This window comes from Capra hircus, chromosome 9, assembly GCF_001704415.2.
Source record: "Capra hircus breed San Clemente chromosome 9, ASM170441v1, whole genome shotgun sequence".
NCBI lineage: Eukaryota > Metazoa > Chordata > Mammalia > Artiodactyla > Bovidae > Capra > Capra hircus.
Window position 1 is genome coordinate 73,848,260 of NC_030816.1, and position 20,312 is coordinate 73,868,571.

The following is a 20,312-nucleotide window of genomic DNA, read 5'->3' on the forward strand; positions in this document are numbered from 1 at the left end:
TATGAACATACGGGTCGACAGACATTAAATTTTGCTCCCTTAGAGAAGTACTTTCAACTGAAGAAAACAACTTTCAATTGGAGAGAATGGGGTGAAATCAAGTCACCTGAGAGTCATTCTTTGTGATACAAATTCTTTTTGAAGTTATACTAAACAGTGTCCCCTTACTTTCCTTTCCTTCCTTTTCTGTGTATACATACATACTCCTACTCCGTAATGATCCCTCCAGCTTTCCTACCCCTTCCAACTATGTACAGTACCTTATTTACAGAGGACTGTAAACAGAAATTCGCAGCAGTTGTTCAAGGTATATAGCATCTGGTTCCTCTGGGATGAAAGAACCGTGGCTCTCTGGCTGTACATTTCCTTCAGAACCACCTTCCGCTTTTTCCTCCTTCCTAAATACCGCTGACCCGAGAGCGATGAGGATAAGGGTGGAGGAGCGAGGGAAGACAGTCCGCGAAAGGCCTCCAGCGGCACAGGTCCCTCCTAGCCTAACCTGAACCTCCAAGGCCGCAAAGCCCGGGGCTCTTCCTGCAGCCCCGGGCGAGGCCAAGCCTCGCTTCCCCAGGGCAGGGCTCCTCTCAGGTCCGTGCAACCAGCCAAATTGGGCCCGCACCGGCCGCCGCGGCCCGCCCGTCCACAGCAGCCCCTGGACCCCCGCCAGCGGGGATGGGCGTGGGCCCCCACGGCCGCCGCCCCGCAACTCCGGCTTTGGAGGAGAGAGTGCGCCCCACCCGCTACGCCAGCCTCGGACCTACCTGCAGGGGGACAGCGGGGCTCCTGGACAGCGGCCACGGGCCCGAGGGCGGGCGCCGAGGCGGCCGGAGCCCTTCCCGGGGACCCCAAGAATCCCCGAGGGGGCAGGGCGGACAGAGGCACCGGGGGGCTGCCGCGGGCCAGCGCGGCCCGTCGCGGAGGTCGCGGGGACCTGGCTCTCCCCTCAGCACCAGGCCACCGCCGCCGCCGCCATTTTGCCTTTCACTCGGTGTCGCCGCCGCCGCACTCCCTTGCAGGTTTCCCGGATGTGGGCATTTCCCGGCGTCGCTTGCGCGGGGGCCGAGGACTGGGGGCTTCTGCCCGCCTGGCGGCGGGGAGCGAGCGCGCCGCCTGCGGCCTCCCTCCCTCCCTCTGCGGTCGCCCGCTAGTCTGCGTGTCCGCCAGCTGCGTCGCCCCCGCCTCGCGCTGCCCAGGTGACTCGCCCAGTCTGGTGGCGTCAGGCTCCCTCCTCCCAAGCCCACTCAAGTATTTCAGTGTCTCTCTTTTTTCATTTGCGCTCTTTCTGTGGCCGAATATAGAATAAAAGATGCGTATCTGAAGGAGTTTATTTCTCAGAAGGAAACAGCAGTGAGTTGCCCTCTGAAACCTAGCTGTGGACGTTCAGGATTCGGGATTTCTAGAGACTTTGAAATAACTAGAATTTTGCTTAGCACTATCCCCGAGTAAATCCGTGAGTTTAAGAATTTGCTGAATCAGCCGGATTAATATATTCTCTAACCAGGGCAGACTAGGGAGTTTTAGAGATTTTGATCGACGAACCGAATCGGTAGAAGAGGAAATCATTATTGCCGTAATTGGGATAATGATGACTGCAAGAAGAGGCTTTATTTCTTGTTAGATTGAATTAAAAGGTTCAGATAGGATCGTTGAGTTTATGATGTTTAAAGGTCCTTTCCACCCATTGTACAGAGCCCCTTTGCCAATTCTGCCTCTAGAAAATATATACAGTTAGTATTTTCAAATATCTCATTCTTTTTTAACTAGAGGAGACTATTTGTTTTTAAAACTTTTTTTTTTTTCTGATGTTGAATTCGTTGTTGGCTACTATATGGAGAAGTTCAAATGTGAAATCCTCTGTTAAAAGATTACATTCCAGGAGAGGATGGTTGAAAATCTATATCCCACAGTCACAGAGTCTGTAGAAGATATGACCCAAAGTGGCCCTAGGTCTTAACTGTCTTCAACTAGAGAACAACATTCTGTGACTTCTGTCAATCTAATATGTTCAGGGGCCTGCTTGCCCTCTGAAAGAGCAGACTGCCCCTTGAACCTTGTCACCTGTCACCAACCCTCAGATCTTAAGCTCTTCATCTCTCTAAACCTAAAGGTGGGTATCTCCAAAAGCTACTGTCTTTGGGAAAACTCCAGGATAATTCAAGGAGCTCAGGAAATTTCTCTCTATATTAAGAGGTTTACTCTTGTGAAGCTGAGGGAGAAAAGAGCAGGGAAAGAAGAGAGGGAGTGCTCAGGAGATGAACCACAAAGATGAAAAGTGGCAGAGAATGGGAGAGGGTGGAAGTGAAAGACAAGGGAAGTAGCTCCTAGGAGTGCTGGAGTCTAAGAATGACAATACACGCCATTGTGTTTGAAGGTCTTTTTGTCACTGTGATAGAAAACCCTTGGTCCAGCTTCGGCCTATTCAGTTCTTTAGTGCTTCATGGAAGAAGGTTATTTTGCTTTTGTTGTTAAGTGTAGTTGATTTACAGTATTGTGCTAGTTTCAGGTGTACAGCAGTAATTCAGTTCTAAATGTATATATTTTTCAGATTATTTTCCATTACAGGTTATTACAAGATATTGAATGTAATTCCATGTGCTATACAGCAAACCCTTGTTGCTTGTCTATTTTATGTAGAGTAAGTTGTCTCATTTTGTTTTTATCAACAAAATGTAAGGGGCCAAATGTCATACTTGGGTAATTGTAGGAACAGAGGCAGCACATGTGGAAGAAGTCTGCAGAGCACTGTGGTCCTGAGAACACAGGCCTTCCCAGTTCATAATATCTTAGGGGAAGGTTCTGAACTGTGAGTAGCCATATTCTCCACTTCAGTTCAGTTCAGTTCAGTGGCTCAGTCGTGTCCGACTCTTTGCAACCCCATGAACCACAGCATGCCAGGCCTGAGTGGAGAATTGTGTTCCACCTTCTTGAGAGCAGAGAATCTAGGTAAATTATTTGGAATTCTGAGCAGATTTGTCTCTCCAATTTTTTTCAAACATTATCAATGTGGACTGGACTCATGGATATTTAATAGCTTGGGAGTTTTAAAAATTGATCAAATTTTTCCAGCTTTGTCTGTTAAGAGCTCTTCCAGTTAACTTCTGTGTCCCTGTGACATACTCGCATCATTGTGGGCATAAAACAACAACAACAAAACTTTCTCACTTTCTGGCACTGCAAAATGCTCTAAACTACCTGGTTTATTTCTTGCCTTCCAAGGAGTCTTGGTTCCTTTTATTGGGAGAATGTTGTTAGAAACCAAATCTGGTTTGAGTTGTACTCATTGCTACTGAGGTATCCTTGCTTGTAGGATCTCTAGCTAAGAAATTTTGGTTCCATACTATGCAGGAGTAAGGTCTGTGTTTTGATTTGTTGCAGCTAGTATTTTACTGTCTGGTATTAATTAGTTTAGCTTATTTCCATGGCCTGTACAAAAATTGTTTTGAAAACTGATGCATATCTGATGGCTATGTTGGGCTGTCAACCTTTCTTCCCCCAAAGTCCAGTCATGACAGTTTGTTTATAATTAAATTTACCTGATCAGCTAGATTTTAGTCTCTTCTCCCTAATTCTGTCTTCTCACCCCCACCTCCTTTGTGGCTTTCTCTTCTAATATAGTGAAGTGTTGAAAATGTTTTGGTGCTAAGATGACTGCAGTCGAGTATGCGTGTGCATGCTCAGTACTCAGTTGTCTGACTCTTTTAGACCCTATGGACTGTAGCCCGCCAGGTTCCTCTGTCCATGGGATTTTTCCAGACAAGAATACTGAAGTGAGTTGCCATTTCCTCCTCCAGGGGATCTTCCCAACCCAGGGATCGAACCTGAATCTCCTGTGTCTCCTGCATTGGCAGGTGGATTCTTTACCACTGAGTGTAGTCTGTTAGTTATTTTATTCTGTATTGCCACTTAACATTAATTGTGGTTCAGAATGATACCAATGAAACAGTTTAACAGTTGCATAATTTGGCTCTACTCAGATTTCATTTCTGTAAAACAAGAGCACATCTACTGCTTCAGATCATCTAACTAGTCTGAGCTAGATATCTTGATATCATACGCTTAAATGAAGGCTTGATATAAACTTATACACTAGTGAGCTTAGTGTGCTTCTTAGACAAGATTCTAGAATGGATTATTAAATGGATGATGTTTCCACAGTACCGTGAAATAGAAGTGTTATTCTCAAGGGACAAGGAATTTTTCAATTATGCCAAAATTTGGATAGGATGATGGCTATTCTCATAGTAGCCTTGCAAACAAGATAAATGAATGGGGCTGAATGTAAAAAATCAGGCTGGTTTACAAATATTTCAACAACTGTAGCCGAATAGTAATGACTCATGTGTCACTGATACTCGGGAAGACTCTAGGAGTGTGCCTAAGCATTATAGTCCATTTAACGCAAGGGGATGAAGGTGCAGCAAGCATGCTGGGCAATTCTAAAATGATCAGCTTCTGCAGAAAGGACTGAAAGGTGATCATTAGCTCTTTCCTAAGTGAAATAACATTTGTCTTAACCAGGAAGGTTGTACCTATTGCAAGAATCAAAACCATTGGTGTTAACTTTAGATAGGGAAGTATGGTTTAGGGAGTATCAGGTGTGAAAAATTAAAGGTGTAAGTTAAATTAGCAGTCTAATCGAACAAGTATCAAAATAGTTAGAAAAGGCTGAGACAGCCACTACAAAGGAATACTGTATCCAGAACCAAGATAGATTTGTCATACTCTTAGCAAGGCAGAGAACACTGGGGAAGTATTCATTTGGGAAGTCACACTTTTAATGGTGGTCTTTGGCAAATGGGAAAACATAATTGTGAATTTAATTTAGTTCAGGCTGATTCAGGGCTTACTATTATCGGATATTGTGTTAAACAACTCAAAGATGGGCCCTGTTCTTGGGCTTATGGTCCAGTAGAGGGAGACAGGCTGCTCAGCAGATGGCAGTAAGCACAGTACAAGCTCTGCACAATGGGCTTTTGATGCAGAGTACAATTTAGTCCAGATTGTTAAGAGGCCAGCGAAGGGTTTCTTGAGAAAATGACACCTAAAAGGAGTTCAGAAAGGTAAGCCGGATTTAGCCAAAAAGGGCAAAAAAGGTGGGACAGGGAACCCTGCCCACAAGAAACCACTGATTTAAAAGTTTGCCCCAAAGCAGCTACAATACGTAGTTTTGAGTATCTAAATATATGATGAAAGAAATTAAATTTGCTTTCTGTGGCTCCCGAGTAAAGAAGACAAATGGAAGCAAATTTCAGTTCAGTATGTGAAAATTCATTTATTTAGTGGAAACTTAACAGTATAGCACACCAACACAATGGAAATTCCATAAAACGACTGGTGGTTGGTTTTATCTCATAGTGAACCTATAGTAGGTTCACACGATCATTTCATTAATCCACAATGATTCTACCTTTTTTACAGGATTGTTTAGGACCCCACTCACACATTAAAATCTTGCCATATGCTATATCACTTACAGCTGTCCAAACGAGGAGGCTACACTGGGAAACGGGAGACTTTATCATCGTGTATTTTCAAGTAGAGGCTGGATGAAAATTTTTTGTTGGGAATCTGTGGATGTGATGATTAAATTTAGGTTGGATATGCCCTCAAAGATATCATTCACCTTGGAGATCCTAGAGCCCTCAAAAGAAACTATTTGATAGTTTTCATGAATGAAAGCAGTGAGAATGAACAAATTCATAAATTCAGTTCAGTTCAGTTCAATTGCTCAGTCGTGTCCGACTCTTTGCGACCCCATAAATTAGAGTTTTATTTATACTACATAAAGCTTATGTTTCTTATTACATCTGGCAGAACTCATCAACTGATAGAAAATGTAACACTATTCAAATGTTCTTTCTTTTACTTATGGTTACAAATACCCTTAAATCAAATCAAAGCTTCAAATTTCAAATTTGTTTCCAGTCCAAGCTAGTATGCTAAGCCTAAATGTCTGGTTCCCTCCCTCTACCGATTATTTACTACAACAATCAAGAGAAATTATTTACATTACTGCTGGAAATTGAGAAGGGTGCTAACAGCAGTCATGAAAACTTCAGCTTTTCAGCAGCAGGCAATATGATTAAAGCAGAGGCACAAAGCATTTGCCATTCACTGTACATGGAAAATGTGCCACTTGGGACATTCCAGGGTCTCCCAGGAATGAGGATCAACTCTGAGCCCATTCAAAGCAAGGATGCTGACCTGCCGAGTGGAATGGGAGGATGCCTCTACTAAGTGAAGGGAGGGACAGTGGAGCTTAGGCTGCAACAAGGTATTCATATAAAGGGAAATATAAAGTCAAAAGGATAATTCTTAGGTATATTTTTATTACTGAATCCATGTATTTACTGTGAGAGAATGTGCATTCAGAAATATGTGTATTTCATTTTTTATGAAAAATTATTTAATGGATACAAAGTGGTATGAAAAGAACTATGTCTGTTTGAGATTATTGGCACTTTTTCTTTTGACTGCTTTTTCTGTAATGAATGGCTTTTGTAATAACAAAGTTTTAAAAATTAGCCCCAGCAATAAAACTAGAAACTGGTTAAAAATTCCTATCAGCAACATTTTTTTCCTTCTTTGAGTCTTTGGAATTCAGAGTTACTAAATATCTTTAGTCAATTATTTTTTGAGCCAAATATATATATATACAGAACAACAAATGCATATATATATTCTATTTTAAAATGTAAACAAAACAAACTCCAAACCCCCAAATCCTGAGAATTCAACATAAAAAAATGGAAAATATTTATTGGGCCAGAAACACAAAAATTCATAGTTATCTGTTGTTGGAATTGTAAAGTAAATAAACAGAAACTTCCTGTGTAACAGGAGTGATCGTTCATTAAGGTCTTTACAATTCAATGATGCATTTACTCTTAAAAAACTTTGGAAAGACAGTATCATAAAACTGTCTCAAAATACTGTGTGTTAGGTCATCATTAACATTAAAGATAAGGGTGGCAAAACTCTTTACTCCTATCACATCATCATACTAGTCTCATACATGTTACCTCTCAAATTTTAGTTTGGAAGCTGCCTCACTTACCAATGTCAAATCCTATTTTAATGCACAATGTCCAATTCAGCAATTTTCAATTATGGCGTAAAAAACTAAATAAAAGCAAAAATCCTTACGAAAAATGTATTTTGTCTTTTTTCAAGAGAAACAAAGCTGGGTCTAAGGAGGTGACAGAGTTCTGTTCAAACCCATTCTAATAAAGGAACCCATCAAAACATTTTCACCTTAAAAAAAAATTCAACACTACCAAAAACTGTCATTTTTGCTCTACTCAATTCTTACTGAACAAAGTTTACTGAAATTATTAAGGAAATAAAATGTTGAAGGACTGAAGAAATACTTGCAGTAAAGAGAATAAATACTAGTATTGAAAAATGTCACCAGGGAGGGACATACCATATCCCACATACTCCTGAAAAGGAAAGGAACCTGTTGGTGGTTTGATATTATCAAGCCCTACAACATCAAAAATGGAGAGTTGGTTCCATGAGCTATCTAGAATGGTGCTGAAGGCAGTGCATTCATCAGAACAGGGATCCCTCTGATGTTCCGCCACATATTTCAATTCTTTTGCCATGGGTCATCAATCAGACTCCAGCAACTGTTAGAGCAATATTCAACTAACAAACTGGGCATCAACATTAACAATAGTTTATGGCTGTTCCCCTTGCAAATTTCACATTTTCCAATAACAAAAATTTGCAAAGAAACTGGCATTTGAAAGGTTTTAACTGTATGTTTTACCTGAAATCTTTTAGTATCTTCATGAAAAAAGCTGTCTAGTAACATAAATTGCTTCTGCATCCGTTCCACAAACAAGACAAGGACCTAAAACATCCAGACTGTTCACAGACAAAGTCCTATTAGGAAGCAAGCTTGTGATTTCAATACGATCTTTGGCAGGATCAGTGCTGAGCCAGGAGCTTATAAGAGATTGGTGAACATTAGCTTGGTTACTAATGGTATGAGACAAAAAAGTACTATTTCTTCCTCCTGGGAAAAAAAAGAAAATGGGAATTTTATACTAGTAAATCTCTGAAATTCTAATATCTAAAAAATGTAATGATATAAACTTGTTTTAACTCTCAAGAATAACAGGCTGATGATTCCATTATAACACATCACCGTTTTTGACCAAAAGCTTCTAAGTCAGTGATATTAAACACTCAAATTTTCATGGGATAACATGGCTTTCAAACTTGAACTCTTCAGCAAAGCCCAAGATTAATTTTGACCTTGTCTTCCTATTTATACTTTAATGGAAAGTCTCAGAAATGTAGCAAAATGGCTAGAGGACAAGTAGAATAGATGTAGATAATATGTAGAAACCTCAACGGTTAGATAATCAAAAAATGAAGTGATCATGAGAAAATTTCTGGACATATTTCTAAAAATATATATTTCTAAAAATATAATCAACTTGCTGTAGATCTCTTTTTATTCTTGTGTTTATTTTAGGTAAATGTTCTTAAAAGTAGAATTTTAGAACACTACCAAATTATAAACTTTTATCTCTGACAGTGCTCTGCATTTAACATAGAATTAATTATTTCAGTTTTAGCCTTCATTTGAAATTTTCTACTTTTTGCCAGATCAAATAAAGACAGATTTCGTTTACTCTCAATAAATGGCTGACACCTACTATATGCCAGGCTCTGTGCTAAGTGCTGGGAATACAAGGCAAAGTCTCTCATACCTTGAAGTTTAAAAACTAGTGGGTTTAAATCTTGCTGATTTTGAAAGCCCAGCTCAACTTCCTTTTCTGAGAAGTCTGTCAAGATGACTCTAGTTCATGCTTCTCTTTTCCTTCCTGGAACCTGCAGCACTTGTATGCACCCCTAATAATTTACTATTTGCAACATTTCTTATATCATGATTTAACTTTCTTTGGCTCCTTCTCCTAAATTAAAACTAAATTAAGTAATCCTTAAGAGCAGGTTGTATAGATTTACTTCTTCACAGTGTCTAATACTGTTCTTTGCAATACCAGACACAGGATACAGTTAATGACTATTTCCAATCTAACCAGCATTCTTCAAACTATAAAATCTCAAATGCAAGATAGTGGGGCTAGAAGAAGAAATAAAAAACCAAGTGCTTAGCTACTCTTGGGTATTTATTAGAAACTAATAGAACTATTAGTTTCTCCATACATGAAGTTATTAGCACAGGCATACTCCATACTCTGCACATTCCATACTTTTCCAGCATTTTTCTGGAGAAGTTTTGGACTTTTCCTTCTTAGTTTCTATTTACCTTTTACTGCTCCAGTATTACTCTTGAATACTGTGAAATTGAACATTAGAACCACTGTGGAAAGTCTGTCTCCTGGTCCTCCTGCTTCCACTTTTCCAACCCTCTCCCCATAGTTGCCAAAGCGATTGTTTGGAAACATATAAGACAGATCACCCCACTTCCCTGCTCAAAATTCTCCAGTGGCATTTGGTGACGTCAGAACGAAATCTCAGCTGCTCCCAGTCTGCAGAGTCCTGCTCCTCAGCTCCTTCTCACCATCTACTCCCCCTCCTGCCTGCTGAACTGCAGCCACACTGGCTCTTTTCTGTTTGCAGTCTCAGGCCTTTGGAATTTGGTGTTTCCTCTACTGGAATGCCTGCCTGTGACTAGTAGTTTCATCTCTTCAGGTCTCTGCTGAGATCTTCTCTCCTCTGCCAAGCGGCCCCTCCCCAATTAATTTTTTTTTATCATCCTACTGTCTTCACTCTTCTGCATGGTCATCAGGGTATTTGACCCAGTTCTTTTCCATTTTGCTCTGTCTCCTTTGCTATGCTCCACTATGTACTGTCGGAATGAATTCCTTTTCCCAGGCTCCCTTGCTATCTGCCTTCCAGGTGAACCCTGAGCACGGGAGATAACTATTGTGGGTGACGAAGGCAGAGAAGCTGTGGGGAGTAAGGTGGGAATGGGAAAAAGCTCCAGGTTTCTGACAACACCACAGTGATTCCAGCCCCAGCTGAGGTGGCACCTTTTCTGCTGATCCAGAACCAACTCTGACAGCACTTCTAACAGGACAGTGGAGGTTAGTAACAACTGTTCATTTCTGGGCATTCCTCCTTTTTGCCATTTGCTCTTCTAGCATCCCTCCCATTCCCTTTTATTCTTCTAGCCCAACACACATGAAAACAATTCCTTCTAAACCCAGAGTAGTTTCTGCTTTTCTGTTTGGACTTTTACTGAAATATCATCTACTGACTTACTGTCTACTGGAATATTTGCTCTACGTGCCTCGAGGCTCTTCTGCTCGCTGTCATGGGCTCTAACACCTAGAAGGGTACCTAGCACATGGCACTTCATAAACATTTGCTGAGTGAATGAACAAAGTTTGCAGTCACAGACAAGCTCAAAACCAGAAAGCTTAGAAAATACCAAAAATGAAAATAAAAATTCGTTTTGATTTTAAGTATATAGTTTCTGGATGACCTTTACTTGTGTTATGTCGCTTCAGTCGTGTCCAGCTCTTTGCAACCCTCTGGACAGTAGCCCACCAGGCCCCTCTGTCCATGGGATTCTCCAGGCAAGAATACTGGAGTGGGTCGCCATGCCCTCCTCCGGGGATCTTCCCAACCCAGGGACTGAACCCGCACCTCTTAGGTCTCCTGCATTGACAGGCAGGTTCTTTACAACCAGCGCCACCTGGGAAGTCCAACCTTTACTTACCTCTGTCTTTAATCAGGAGACAGAGCCTTTTATTCTGATAAACCAGTACCTTAATACATAAAAAGAGTCATACACCTTTGACAGTGTAATATAGGAGAGTGATCAGTGCCTATTCTGTGGCATGAGGGCCCACAGCAATGTACTTACAAAGTTAGCCAGCTAATAGCATTTCTAGTCGTCAGCAGTATAGTGGTCAGTAGCTGATAGATTTCATGCCCTGTGATACTAAAATCTACCCTGAGGCCAGAGAATGGAAACCTTCTATCACTCCTTAATGTTAAAAATATGAGTATTTCTCATTTGGCATACCAAAATATAATCTCAAGCTGCCCACAAGAATCTTCATTAAAACATTTTACCTTGGTGAAAGAGCGACGACTTCTCAGGTCCGTCTGTGGAGGCATCCCAGTGCCAGAGAGATCCATCTTCAGAACAAGTGAACAGATGATCTGGGTTGGATGGGTGAAAGTGAACTTCCCACACTATGAGATAAGAACCAAGGTTAGTTAAACCAACATCAAAACGCTACCTCTAGGCATATCGTCCATTAACCTCCGTCACACACCTTCAAACTCCAAGCCTGTGATAAAAATCAAAGGCTTCAGTGTCAAAGAGAAGGCATAATATAATGCTCCAAATGGCTGAAACGTAGATAGGATAAAGAAGTCAAGTAAATCTACTCGTGTATCGGGCCAGCAAATGAATGAACATAAATGCTAGTCATCTGACCTACTGCTTTTTTATATGGAAAAGTACTGGGTTGGCCAAAAAGTGTGTTCAGGTTTTTCCATACCAATTTATGCCAAAACTCGAACAAAGTTTTTGCTAACCCAATATGACAATGGGATAATTCTGAAAGATTTTTGAAACTTATTAAGTTCTTTTATTTTCAATTCCTATGTCATTAATATTTGAAGGTTTTATTATTGGAACGGGAGAGAGGGAAGACCATAAAAGCAGTATACAAATGAAGTTCTAAGAGGCAGAGTCCAATTTTGGCTCATGCCAAGACTCTGCTCTGTATCACAGAAATAGCAACTAGCTCTCAGCAAGCCAAAACCTGGAAAGGCTTCAAGAATCTGGATCCAGTTTCAGATGAAGGACTTTTAAGAAGCCAACTTGGGACTGGGGGCTCCTCAAGCTCTAAACATTAAGGGGAACTTCGTGTGCCAACAGACACCTGGGAACCAAGGACTGGCCAGGACTCCTCAGGAAGGTATCTGCAGCATGAAGGTAAAAAAAGTAGTCTGTAACAAAGGGTTCTATGATTCTGGGTTAGGTAGGCTCAGAAAGGCAGCACAGAAAGCACCCAGAGTGTAGTATAAAAAGTGCAAGGCACATGTTTGCAAGCTGGCATTTTCATTCTGACAGTTACCACAATTAAACATGCTGTAGAACAAAAAGGTGACCTTCCTCCGGAAAAGAATGTGTTCTGGGTGAGTCCCTGTGTAAAGTACATTCATGCTGTTTCACTAAAACAAAGTAAAACAGAAGAGCCTAACAGAGCCATTGCAGACTGCCCAAATCGAGATACTTATGTATTTATATACTTTCCAGTTAGAAAACAAACCTCTAGCCAAGAGTCAAGATGAATCGAAATACACTACAAGCCACTAGTGTGTTCTGCTTAACAATAAAGGCTGGCATTTAAAAATAGGCTGGTGAGAAGAGCTTTGAAAGTTTATAATCCTAACTACCACTAGGTTCTACACTTTTATTCAAGAATTAATACCAACTTTTCCTAAGACAGAATTTAAAACTATAACCCACCCTGACCTGTGGTGATAAAATGAAACACTTCTATTCAGCCAAAACATCTCCACTAAAATCAAACGACAAACAAAAAAAAGGAAGAGCCTATATCTCTTGTTCTTGCTAAAAGAAAAAAAAAAGGTATAATAATAAATTGAAGAACACACAGACTGGCAAATATTAAGAATAACAACCTGCATTTTGGATGGGAAAAGTGCATTCTGACATACTGGGTATGACAATATAAACTGGTTGTTATTTTTATGTAGAACAATTTGTCAACATGAATCACAGCTTTAAAATTATGCCAACTTTTTGACTCATCAATTCTATTTCTAAAAATTATCCTAAAAAATAAGCACATAAAGATAAACATATATGGATAATCACTACAGTTTTATGTATAATAAACATGTTAACGTAAATGTCAAATAAGAAAGGAGTTAATTATTACAAATTTATACAATTCAGTCAAAAGTTCTGCTGTAGAATGATGTATCATTTATGGAAATCTGCTAACACTATGTTGTATAGCTCAGCCACCAAAAACTTAACGTATCTTCACAACACTTACTTTCAGCTTCATGAGCCTTTAGTAGAGACACAGGCATTGTACCTTGTCTAACATCCCAAATACTCAACATTCCATCCTGGCCGCCAGTAGCTACAACGTGCTGCTGGTTGGGATGTCGATCCACACAGTGGAGTGGCACTCGGTCACCAGTCCTTTAACGGGAAATACAGTGACTTCAAACAGTGGTAAAGTATAATTTATCATTGAATAACCCATGAAACAAGTTTCATCCCAGTAACTAAATGATAATTTTGTGGCTAGGGCTACCGGCTAAACTTAAATCATGTCAAAAACCTGATTACATTAAATATACCTCTAAATACTAGAATTCTGAGGAGGAATTAAAGGCTGGAGTTATTCATTCTCTCTTCAATTTGGACATATATGGAACAAGAAAATTTGACGGTAAGATATGCAAAACATTTCCATTTCTTAGCTTTTAAAAAACATTATATATCAACATAAACAGCATACTCCTTACTTCTACTCTGTCTTATTTAATGCTTAGTTTACATATATATTTTTCAGTTTGACACATACTATTATCTAGAGAAGGCTGCACATATAGAAAGGGGACTTCTGCTTAGAAAAAGTATCTTGTACCGTATTTTTCTCCCAATCACATCTAGAGCGTATTATTTCACTATTAATTGGATCACCTGATGAGCAAAAATAAGTTCCCCATTAAATAATATACATTTCAAAAAGAAAATATAAACTTCTGAATCAATACTACAAATATTTATTAAATGCAGCAAGGTATTATCAAGTCCATCAAATTATACAATTGCTCTTGAACAACATAGGTCCACTTATATATGAGTATTTTTCAATAGTAAATATACATTGCTACATGATCCAAGGTTGGTTGAATCTGGGAAGGTGGAACCTTTGGTACCAAGGATTCCTGGTAGAGTGCCAACTATAAAGTATACATGGATTTTCGAGTGTATAGAGGGTCAGTGACTCTAATGCTTATATTGTTCAAGGGTCAACTGTATTTGCTTTATCAAAGTTAATCAGAAATTACTCTTAACATGCAATTGAAATACAATATGGCTTATAAAGTTAGTTGCTACAAATAAACAAATTTGCTTTATACTACTGAAATTACAGATCAAAACTTACAGTGATAATATCTGCGTGGGCTCATTTCCTTGTTGTCTAAAATCCCATATTTTTAACTGGCCAATTGAATTTACTGTAAGAATCTCAGGAGTTCGAAGGAAGGTTACAGCATGGAGTGTACTGCTATCTGCGTTGTCTGTAAATTAAGAAAACTGCAGTGTACGTTAACAGGGCACCACTTTTCCATGAATACCTTAAACAGTGTTCCCTCTGTTGACTGAAAAATTACAAGTGAAATTTTAAATAAGTCACAATTTTATTTCTATGGAAAAATATAGGAACATATGTTAAAATGGATTCTCCTTTGATAGAAAAATTATATTACTCACAGGACATCTGAACTGTTTTCCAACTAGAGGACTAAGTTTTCATATATTTCTCTATTTCCACTTAAGAGTACTACCCTCCATTTCTGAGACAGCTGTTCAAGTTTCTTTATAATCCAATTTTATCTCCCACCACTGCTTCACCCTAGACAACCTAGACATCATGTTAAAAAGCAGAGACATTATTTGCCAGCAAAGGTCCATCCAGTCAAAGATACGGTTTTTCCACTAGTCATGTATGGATGTCAAAGTTGGACTTTAAAGAAAGCTTAGTGCTGAAGAATTGATGCTTTTGAATTGTGGTGTTGGAGAATACTCTTGAGAGTCCCTTGGACTGCAAGGAGATCAAACCAGTCCATCCTAAAGCAGATCAGTCCTGAATATTCTTTAGAAGGACTGATGCTCAAGCTGAAACTCCAATCCTTTGGCCACCTGATGTGAAGAACTGACTCACTGGAAAAGACTCAGATGTTGGCAAAGATTGAAGGCAGGAGAAGGGGACGACAGAGGATGAGATGGTTGGATGGCATCCCTGACTCAATGGATATGAGCTTGAGCAAGCTCCAGGAGTTGGTGATGGACAGGGCTGCAGTCCATGGGGTCGCAAAGAGCAACTGAACTCAAGTGCTTCATCCAGAACCCCCATTCTGTTGGGCCAAACACCACAGCTTCCTACAGAGCTCATTCTGACCCTGTATTATTCTGCTGACTCATCTCAAATTGATTCATCTTTATCCTTATCAGCTCTCTTTTCTGCCATGAAGTTCTTCCTGTTTGCCTTAATGGTCCTTCTGCTTTTTCTAGTGTGTCTAAGCTTATACATCTTTATTTAGTATATACTTAAAGACTTTTGTTTTGTGACCCTTCTCCAAACTGTCACCAGGCCAGCAGTCTTTCAAAGCTAAACAAATGGTATTTCTCAGAACTAAAAATAATAATAATAATACAAAAAACTGATTCATGGGCTCAATCCATAGAAGTTCTAATTCAAGAGGTCTAGGGTGATGGGCTGTTAAAAATCTCCTTGGGCAAGTCTGTGCAAAATATGGTTGAGAACTACTACACTAGTCAGACATGATTTAGCAACTAAACCACTACCACTGCACTAAATAATCCTTCTAAAACACGATGTGGGTACATTACCCCTTTGCTCAAAAACTTTCAATGGCTCCTTAGCTGTCTACCTAAAAAAAGGTATAATCTTTCACAACCTGACTGCAATCTACCTATCTTGTTTCATCTCTCAATTCTCCTATACAAATATCTAAAGTCAGGTCAAACTACACTTTCTGTCATTCTCTGACTGGCCTTACCCCACCTCTATGCTATTCCCTTTATCTGGCGTGCCACTTCTCAGTATTATTTATGGTCTAGAATCTAGATTAAATGAATTGCCCTGCCCCTCAATTCTTTATCCGATAATTCCTTCCAACCATCCTCCCCACAAATTTCTCTTTCTTCTAGTCAGTCCTTCATACAGGCCTTATCAACATACTATCTTGATAAAGGGATCCTCCTTTGTATATTTCTAAATCCCTCAAACATTTAACCCCTGGCACTGCACATAGGAGGTGCTGAATTACTATAAGATAGACCAAAGAAAGATGATTTTTCTTACCTATAGTTCTTACAGCTTCCTTGTGATCAGCTCTGAAGAGATTTATCCGACCATCTTCTCCAACTGTGACAATTTCTGGGTTGTTGCACACAACACCTGTGCATGGTGCATTGCTACAGGAAGGACTGCCTGGACCCGTGTGGTAGTGAGCTGCTGTCCACTGCTGGCTGACTGACAGAGTCTAGGTGTCAGAAATGAGGCTATGATTAATTAAAGCAAAGCTCCAAATAATTAGCACTTTCCCCAACTACACTATTATTTTAAAACTGTGTTTCATACCTTTCTAGAAAAATAGTACTCTTTTCGCTTTGTATTTCAAAGTATTAAGGTCTAGGAAATACTTCCATTAAAGCTCTGTATTCACCAGATTAGATTCCAAAGAAACCCTGTTTAATAATATTCCAAACTTATCTCAAACTAAAGAAACAGTTTTTAAGCATCAGGTAATTATGTGTTCAAAGACAACTCTAAACTCTTAAGGGAACTGATCTACATTGAAGAGATAAATCTCTGCAGGGCTTTCCAGATGATTCTGTCCTATACGACCTATAAGGTCCTATACTTACTAGGCATGTCTATTAGTAAGATGACCTTTATCAATATCCAAATCTAAATAAGCATTCTCTTCCAGCAACTTAAAACTGTTAACTTCAACTGGGCCTATTTTAAAGGACTGCCCTTAAACTATGCTCTGAAGGTCAGCACTCTTAGCCTTCGACATACAAGAAAAGCATAGAAAAAGTATCAAGCCTTCATATAGTGTGTCTTTCCTTCTAATTAAAACCTCGGTTCTGTTCACAGAAGCAGAGTAGCTGTTCCTGCTCCCTCTCATGATGTCTGAGCTAGAAAGTGCTCTTTCTCTCTTCAGAAAACCAGAGGAGGATCTTAACAGAAAGTTATAAGAAAATTACTTGCCAGAATACCATATTATTACATGGAACCTAAGAAAATTGAAGAGTTACCCAATTTCAATGAAAGTTCACACAGAAATGGTTCTAGAATTAGTCAACTAAAAGATGGGTAATGCAATGACATTTCCCCCTCCTTTTTATAGTTTTTGAGACAATAAAACTTTATTATTTGTCATTATTAAGTACAGCCTTCTTTAAGCCTTCCTAAAAATAATTAAAATGCAAACTGAGTTTTCAAACAAAAATTCTTTACCTGGTTATTTGGATGGTGGAGGAAAATTGTCACACATCCTGTCGATGAAGCAGCTACAATTCTTTCCTGGTCCAAAAACTAAACAGAAAATTCCTGCATGTTATAAATTCATAAATATCAGCAGGGAAGAAGCCCATTTATCTAACTCAATTAGCAGTGTAACAATTTTAAAATGCAAAGAACCTACAAATGCTAAGCAAATAAAATGCCAAAGTCAAAACTGCTATACAAATAAAAGTATTTTCATGAAGAATAAACAACAATAATTTCCCCCCTCAAACCTGTTCATCTACAATTGATTTAATTTTGTACAACTACCATAAAGGTTTAGGAGAGTATAATTCCCAGGGTCAGGCAGCTTTCCACAGAAGAAAATGCAGGGACTCTGAAGTCTTACAGATCAGAATTTGAAAACTTAATTCCATTCCCACCACTTATTACCCGATTTGAAACCTGGGCCAAGTTAAGTTCTCCAAGCCTTGGTAAACTTATAAAACGAGAATTCAAAAAGCAAAAACATGTAAAGTGTCTTGCACAGTATTTGTCATATAATCCATGCTCAAAAGATCTTAGTTTTCTCATAAGAGAGATAACTATAGTTGATTCACCAGCATTCCATGAGAATGAAATTAACTTATGTAAACACAGCTTGGCACATAGTAGATGGTCAATTAAACAAACAAGCTATGATTAACTTCACAATCCCCTTCCCCAGTGCTGATTCTGCCATAACCAGCTATATGACATGACAAATCATAACCTACAGAGAACTCAAGTTCTTGTAAACCCAGGGTAAGACTAGACAAACTTTACGGTCCTTTAGATCTCTCAATGTATTACTCGCAATTTTTTAAAAGTTAGCTCTTGGATATTACAACAGACGTACTTGTAAATCCATTACATCACCATGATGTTTGATACTGCACAATAATTGATGGTCTCCTTCAAATCCTCCATCAGAATCCAAGTTTCCAAAATCTCCAATAGACCACAGTGAAACATAATTTTCCTGAAAAGCAGAAAATTTCATTTTGAGATGAAATATACATCAAACTCCTCGAAATTGAAATGTGCACTGCCTTCAATCAACCCTGCTTTAAAAGTATCCAGGGAAAACGGCATAAAAATCATTAAAAACACAAGAAACGAGGCCACTGATGCCTCTCAGATATAAGGCGACCGAGCGTGAGACGTGCATTCGGGAGACAGACAACCGCTCGAGGAGCTACGAAACAGGAGTTCGCGCGCTGGCTGCCGGGGGCGCGGTTCCTGGAAGGAAGGAGATAGCAGGGACGCCCGGTCGGGCGCAGGGGTACCTCATTGTCCCAAGAGCCCGTGGCAAAAGTCTCCGCTGTCTGCAGGCTCCCTGGAGGTAATGGTCGCCAACGAGTCTTGCTGATTTTCTGTGACACAAACTTAGCATAAATTTCCTCCATGCTGAGAGGAACCCAGGTAGGCACAGCACGAAGTACAGCGCGCGCCACTCAGTCCCGCCCCTTCTCGCTGAGCCCTGATTGGACCGGACCTTATGAGGGACGGTGGCTGCAGAGAGCCAATTCTCCTCCGTCCGCAGTGCAGGAACGAACAACCCTGCCGCAAACGCGAAGAAGATGCGACGGCCTTCCTCACTAAGGTGGCTCTGAACCAGTGCAACAGCATGCCCGTCCTTGTGCACCAGGGCAAGAGCATGCCCGTCCTTGTGCTGTAGGACCATCTTCTAATCTGCAAAATCGTATAGGAACACCGAGACAATACATTGGCGCAAAAGAATTTGCAATGTAAAGACAAATTTAAGAGCAAAAACAAAATAAAAGCAATGCAAGAGAAACGAGCTAGTAGCCACACCTAAGCAGGCTTGCATTTCACCGCGCATAGAAAAGATTAAAAATCCTTAAATTCTCGTGGAAGTACGTCCATTAACGTACCAATGTATTATTAAAAACTTCTCCCTCCCTGTCCCCCCAAGCAAGTACTTTTCTTCAATGATAACACACACGGTCAGAAACTGGAGTTGTAATTCTGAAGACCCCCGGTTCCAATTTTGAGTCCCAAACTGGCTAATTTATTCCCAATATTGAAGTAAAGAATGCTGCTTCGGTTATTATCGCAGAATCCCACGAAATAGTTAATATATAAGTATATTTCGGATTGGAAATATATATATATACATATACATATACATATATATATACACATACTTACATAGACACCACATTTGCCAAGGTCAGGTTAGGACTAAAATTTGAGCATTGTTGCTGACGCAGTAGCATCAATGTCTTTACATAGCTTTGTTTCCTTCCTTAAAAGTTTATTGGGACTAAATGACTGGATCCTTCCAGTCTCCGTTCTGATTAGGAGTCAGCAAGTTGGATTCTACTGGCAATGTTCCTTGTCAGTTTCTCACTCGGTGTCTTGCATAGCTGATAGCAGCAAAGCCGGGGTCCAGTCTAATGGTGGAATTTGTGAGGCTTAAATAGCTAAAAACGCACACTTGTGTTAGGAGAAAAACAGTCGCCACAGGCTACTGTAGTGTTTTTAAGCAAGTGCATTTTCCTAAGGAGCAAAGCATTCTCGGTGCTCCACCCTCCAACCCGTGTCTGTCTTCCACTCTCTGAATTTGTGCTTTACAGCTGAGAACAAATCAGGGTCCCAAAGTCTCTGCTAACCAGCCACTAAATGTACTTGTTAGCTAGAGCCTGGAGTACTCGGGTTAGAGAGGACGTTTGCCCTCCGTTTAAGATACTCGGTGTTCACCATAGGGAGCTCTGACTCTAACCGACCTAAATATGTTAGTCATTCATTGGGTTGGGTGAAGGCAGGACGGAGGAAGCCCACCGTTTAACAATCTGGACAGCTATAGGAGCAGACCCGCCACTCGCAACAGCTGACCCAGCGACGACTGCAGAGCCACCGGCAGCCTCGGAACCAGACCCGCCCTGCCATCCTGTCACCGCTCTCGGTGACCAGAGCCGCAGCGAGGCACGCGGCCGACCGCCCTGGGGCCCACCCCGCCTGACCGCAGGGCAAACCCAAGCAAGGAGGCGC

The 20,312-nt window shown here is 40.3% G+C and overlaps 2 protein-coding genes across 4 annotated transcripts in view; both read right to left on the bottom strand.

The window, feature by feature from the left end:
* Positions 1–1,136, bottom strand: part of LATS1 (large tumor suppressor kinase 1) — a 35,938-nt gene extending 34,802 nt beyond the window's left edge. For both annotated transcript variants that reach the window (XM_018053335.1, XM_018053336.1), the window contains exon 1: positions 762–1,136. The gene's annotated coding sequence lies outside the window, so the exon portion shown is untranslated. The remainder of the gene's footprint in view (positions 1–761) is intronic.
* On the bottom strand, positions 5,247–19,578 carry NUP43 (nucleoporin 43). Of its 2 annotated transcripts, XM_005684903.3 has the most exons (10): positions 19,470–19,578; positions 18,793–18,989; positions 18,584–18,670; positions 18,154–18,276; positions 17,268–17,345; positions 16,104–16,284; positions 14,160–14,295; positions 13,032–13,183; positions 11,065–11,187; positions 5,247–8,023 (listed from the first exon to the last, which is right to left on the bottom strand). In XM_005684903.3, exons 2-10 carry the CDS (start codon positions 18,979–18,981, stop codon positions 7,794–7,796), a joined length of 1,299 nt encoding a protein of 432 aa, XP_005684960.1. In that variant the 5' UTR covers positions 18,982–18,989; positions 19,470–19,578; the 3' UTR covers positions 5,247–7,793. The 2 variants fall into 2 exon arrangements, with proteins under 2 accessions (XP_005684960.1, XP_005684961.1); XM_005684904.3 differs by lacking the exons at positions 18,793–18,989; positions 19,470–19,578 and having other exon boundaries at positions 18,584–18,779.

Coding starts and splice junctions, on each gene's coding strand:
- NUP43 (XM_005684903.3), bottom strand. CDS start 18,981: ATGGTCCTACAGCACAAGGACGGGCATGCTCTTGCCCTGGTGCACAAG. Junction 16,285..17,267: donor TCCACCATCCAAATAACCAG/GTAAAGAATTTT, acceptor TCTGACACCTAG/ACTCTGTCAGTCAGCCAGCA. Junction 11,188..13,031: donor AAAGGCTCATGAAGCTGAAA/GTAAGTGTTGTG, acceptor CTTATCTCATAG/TGTGGGAAGTTCACTTTCAC.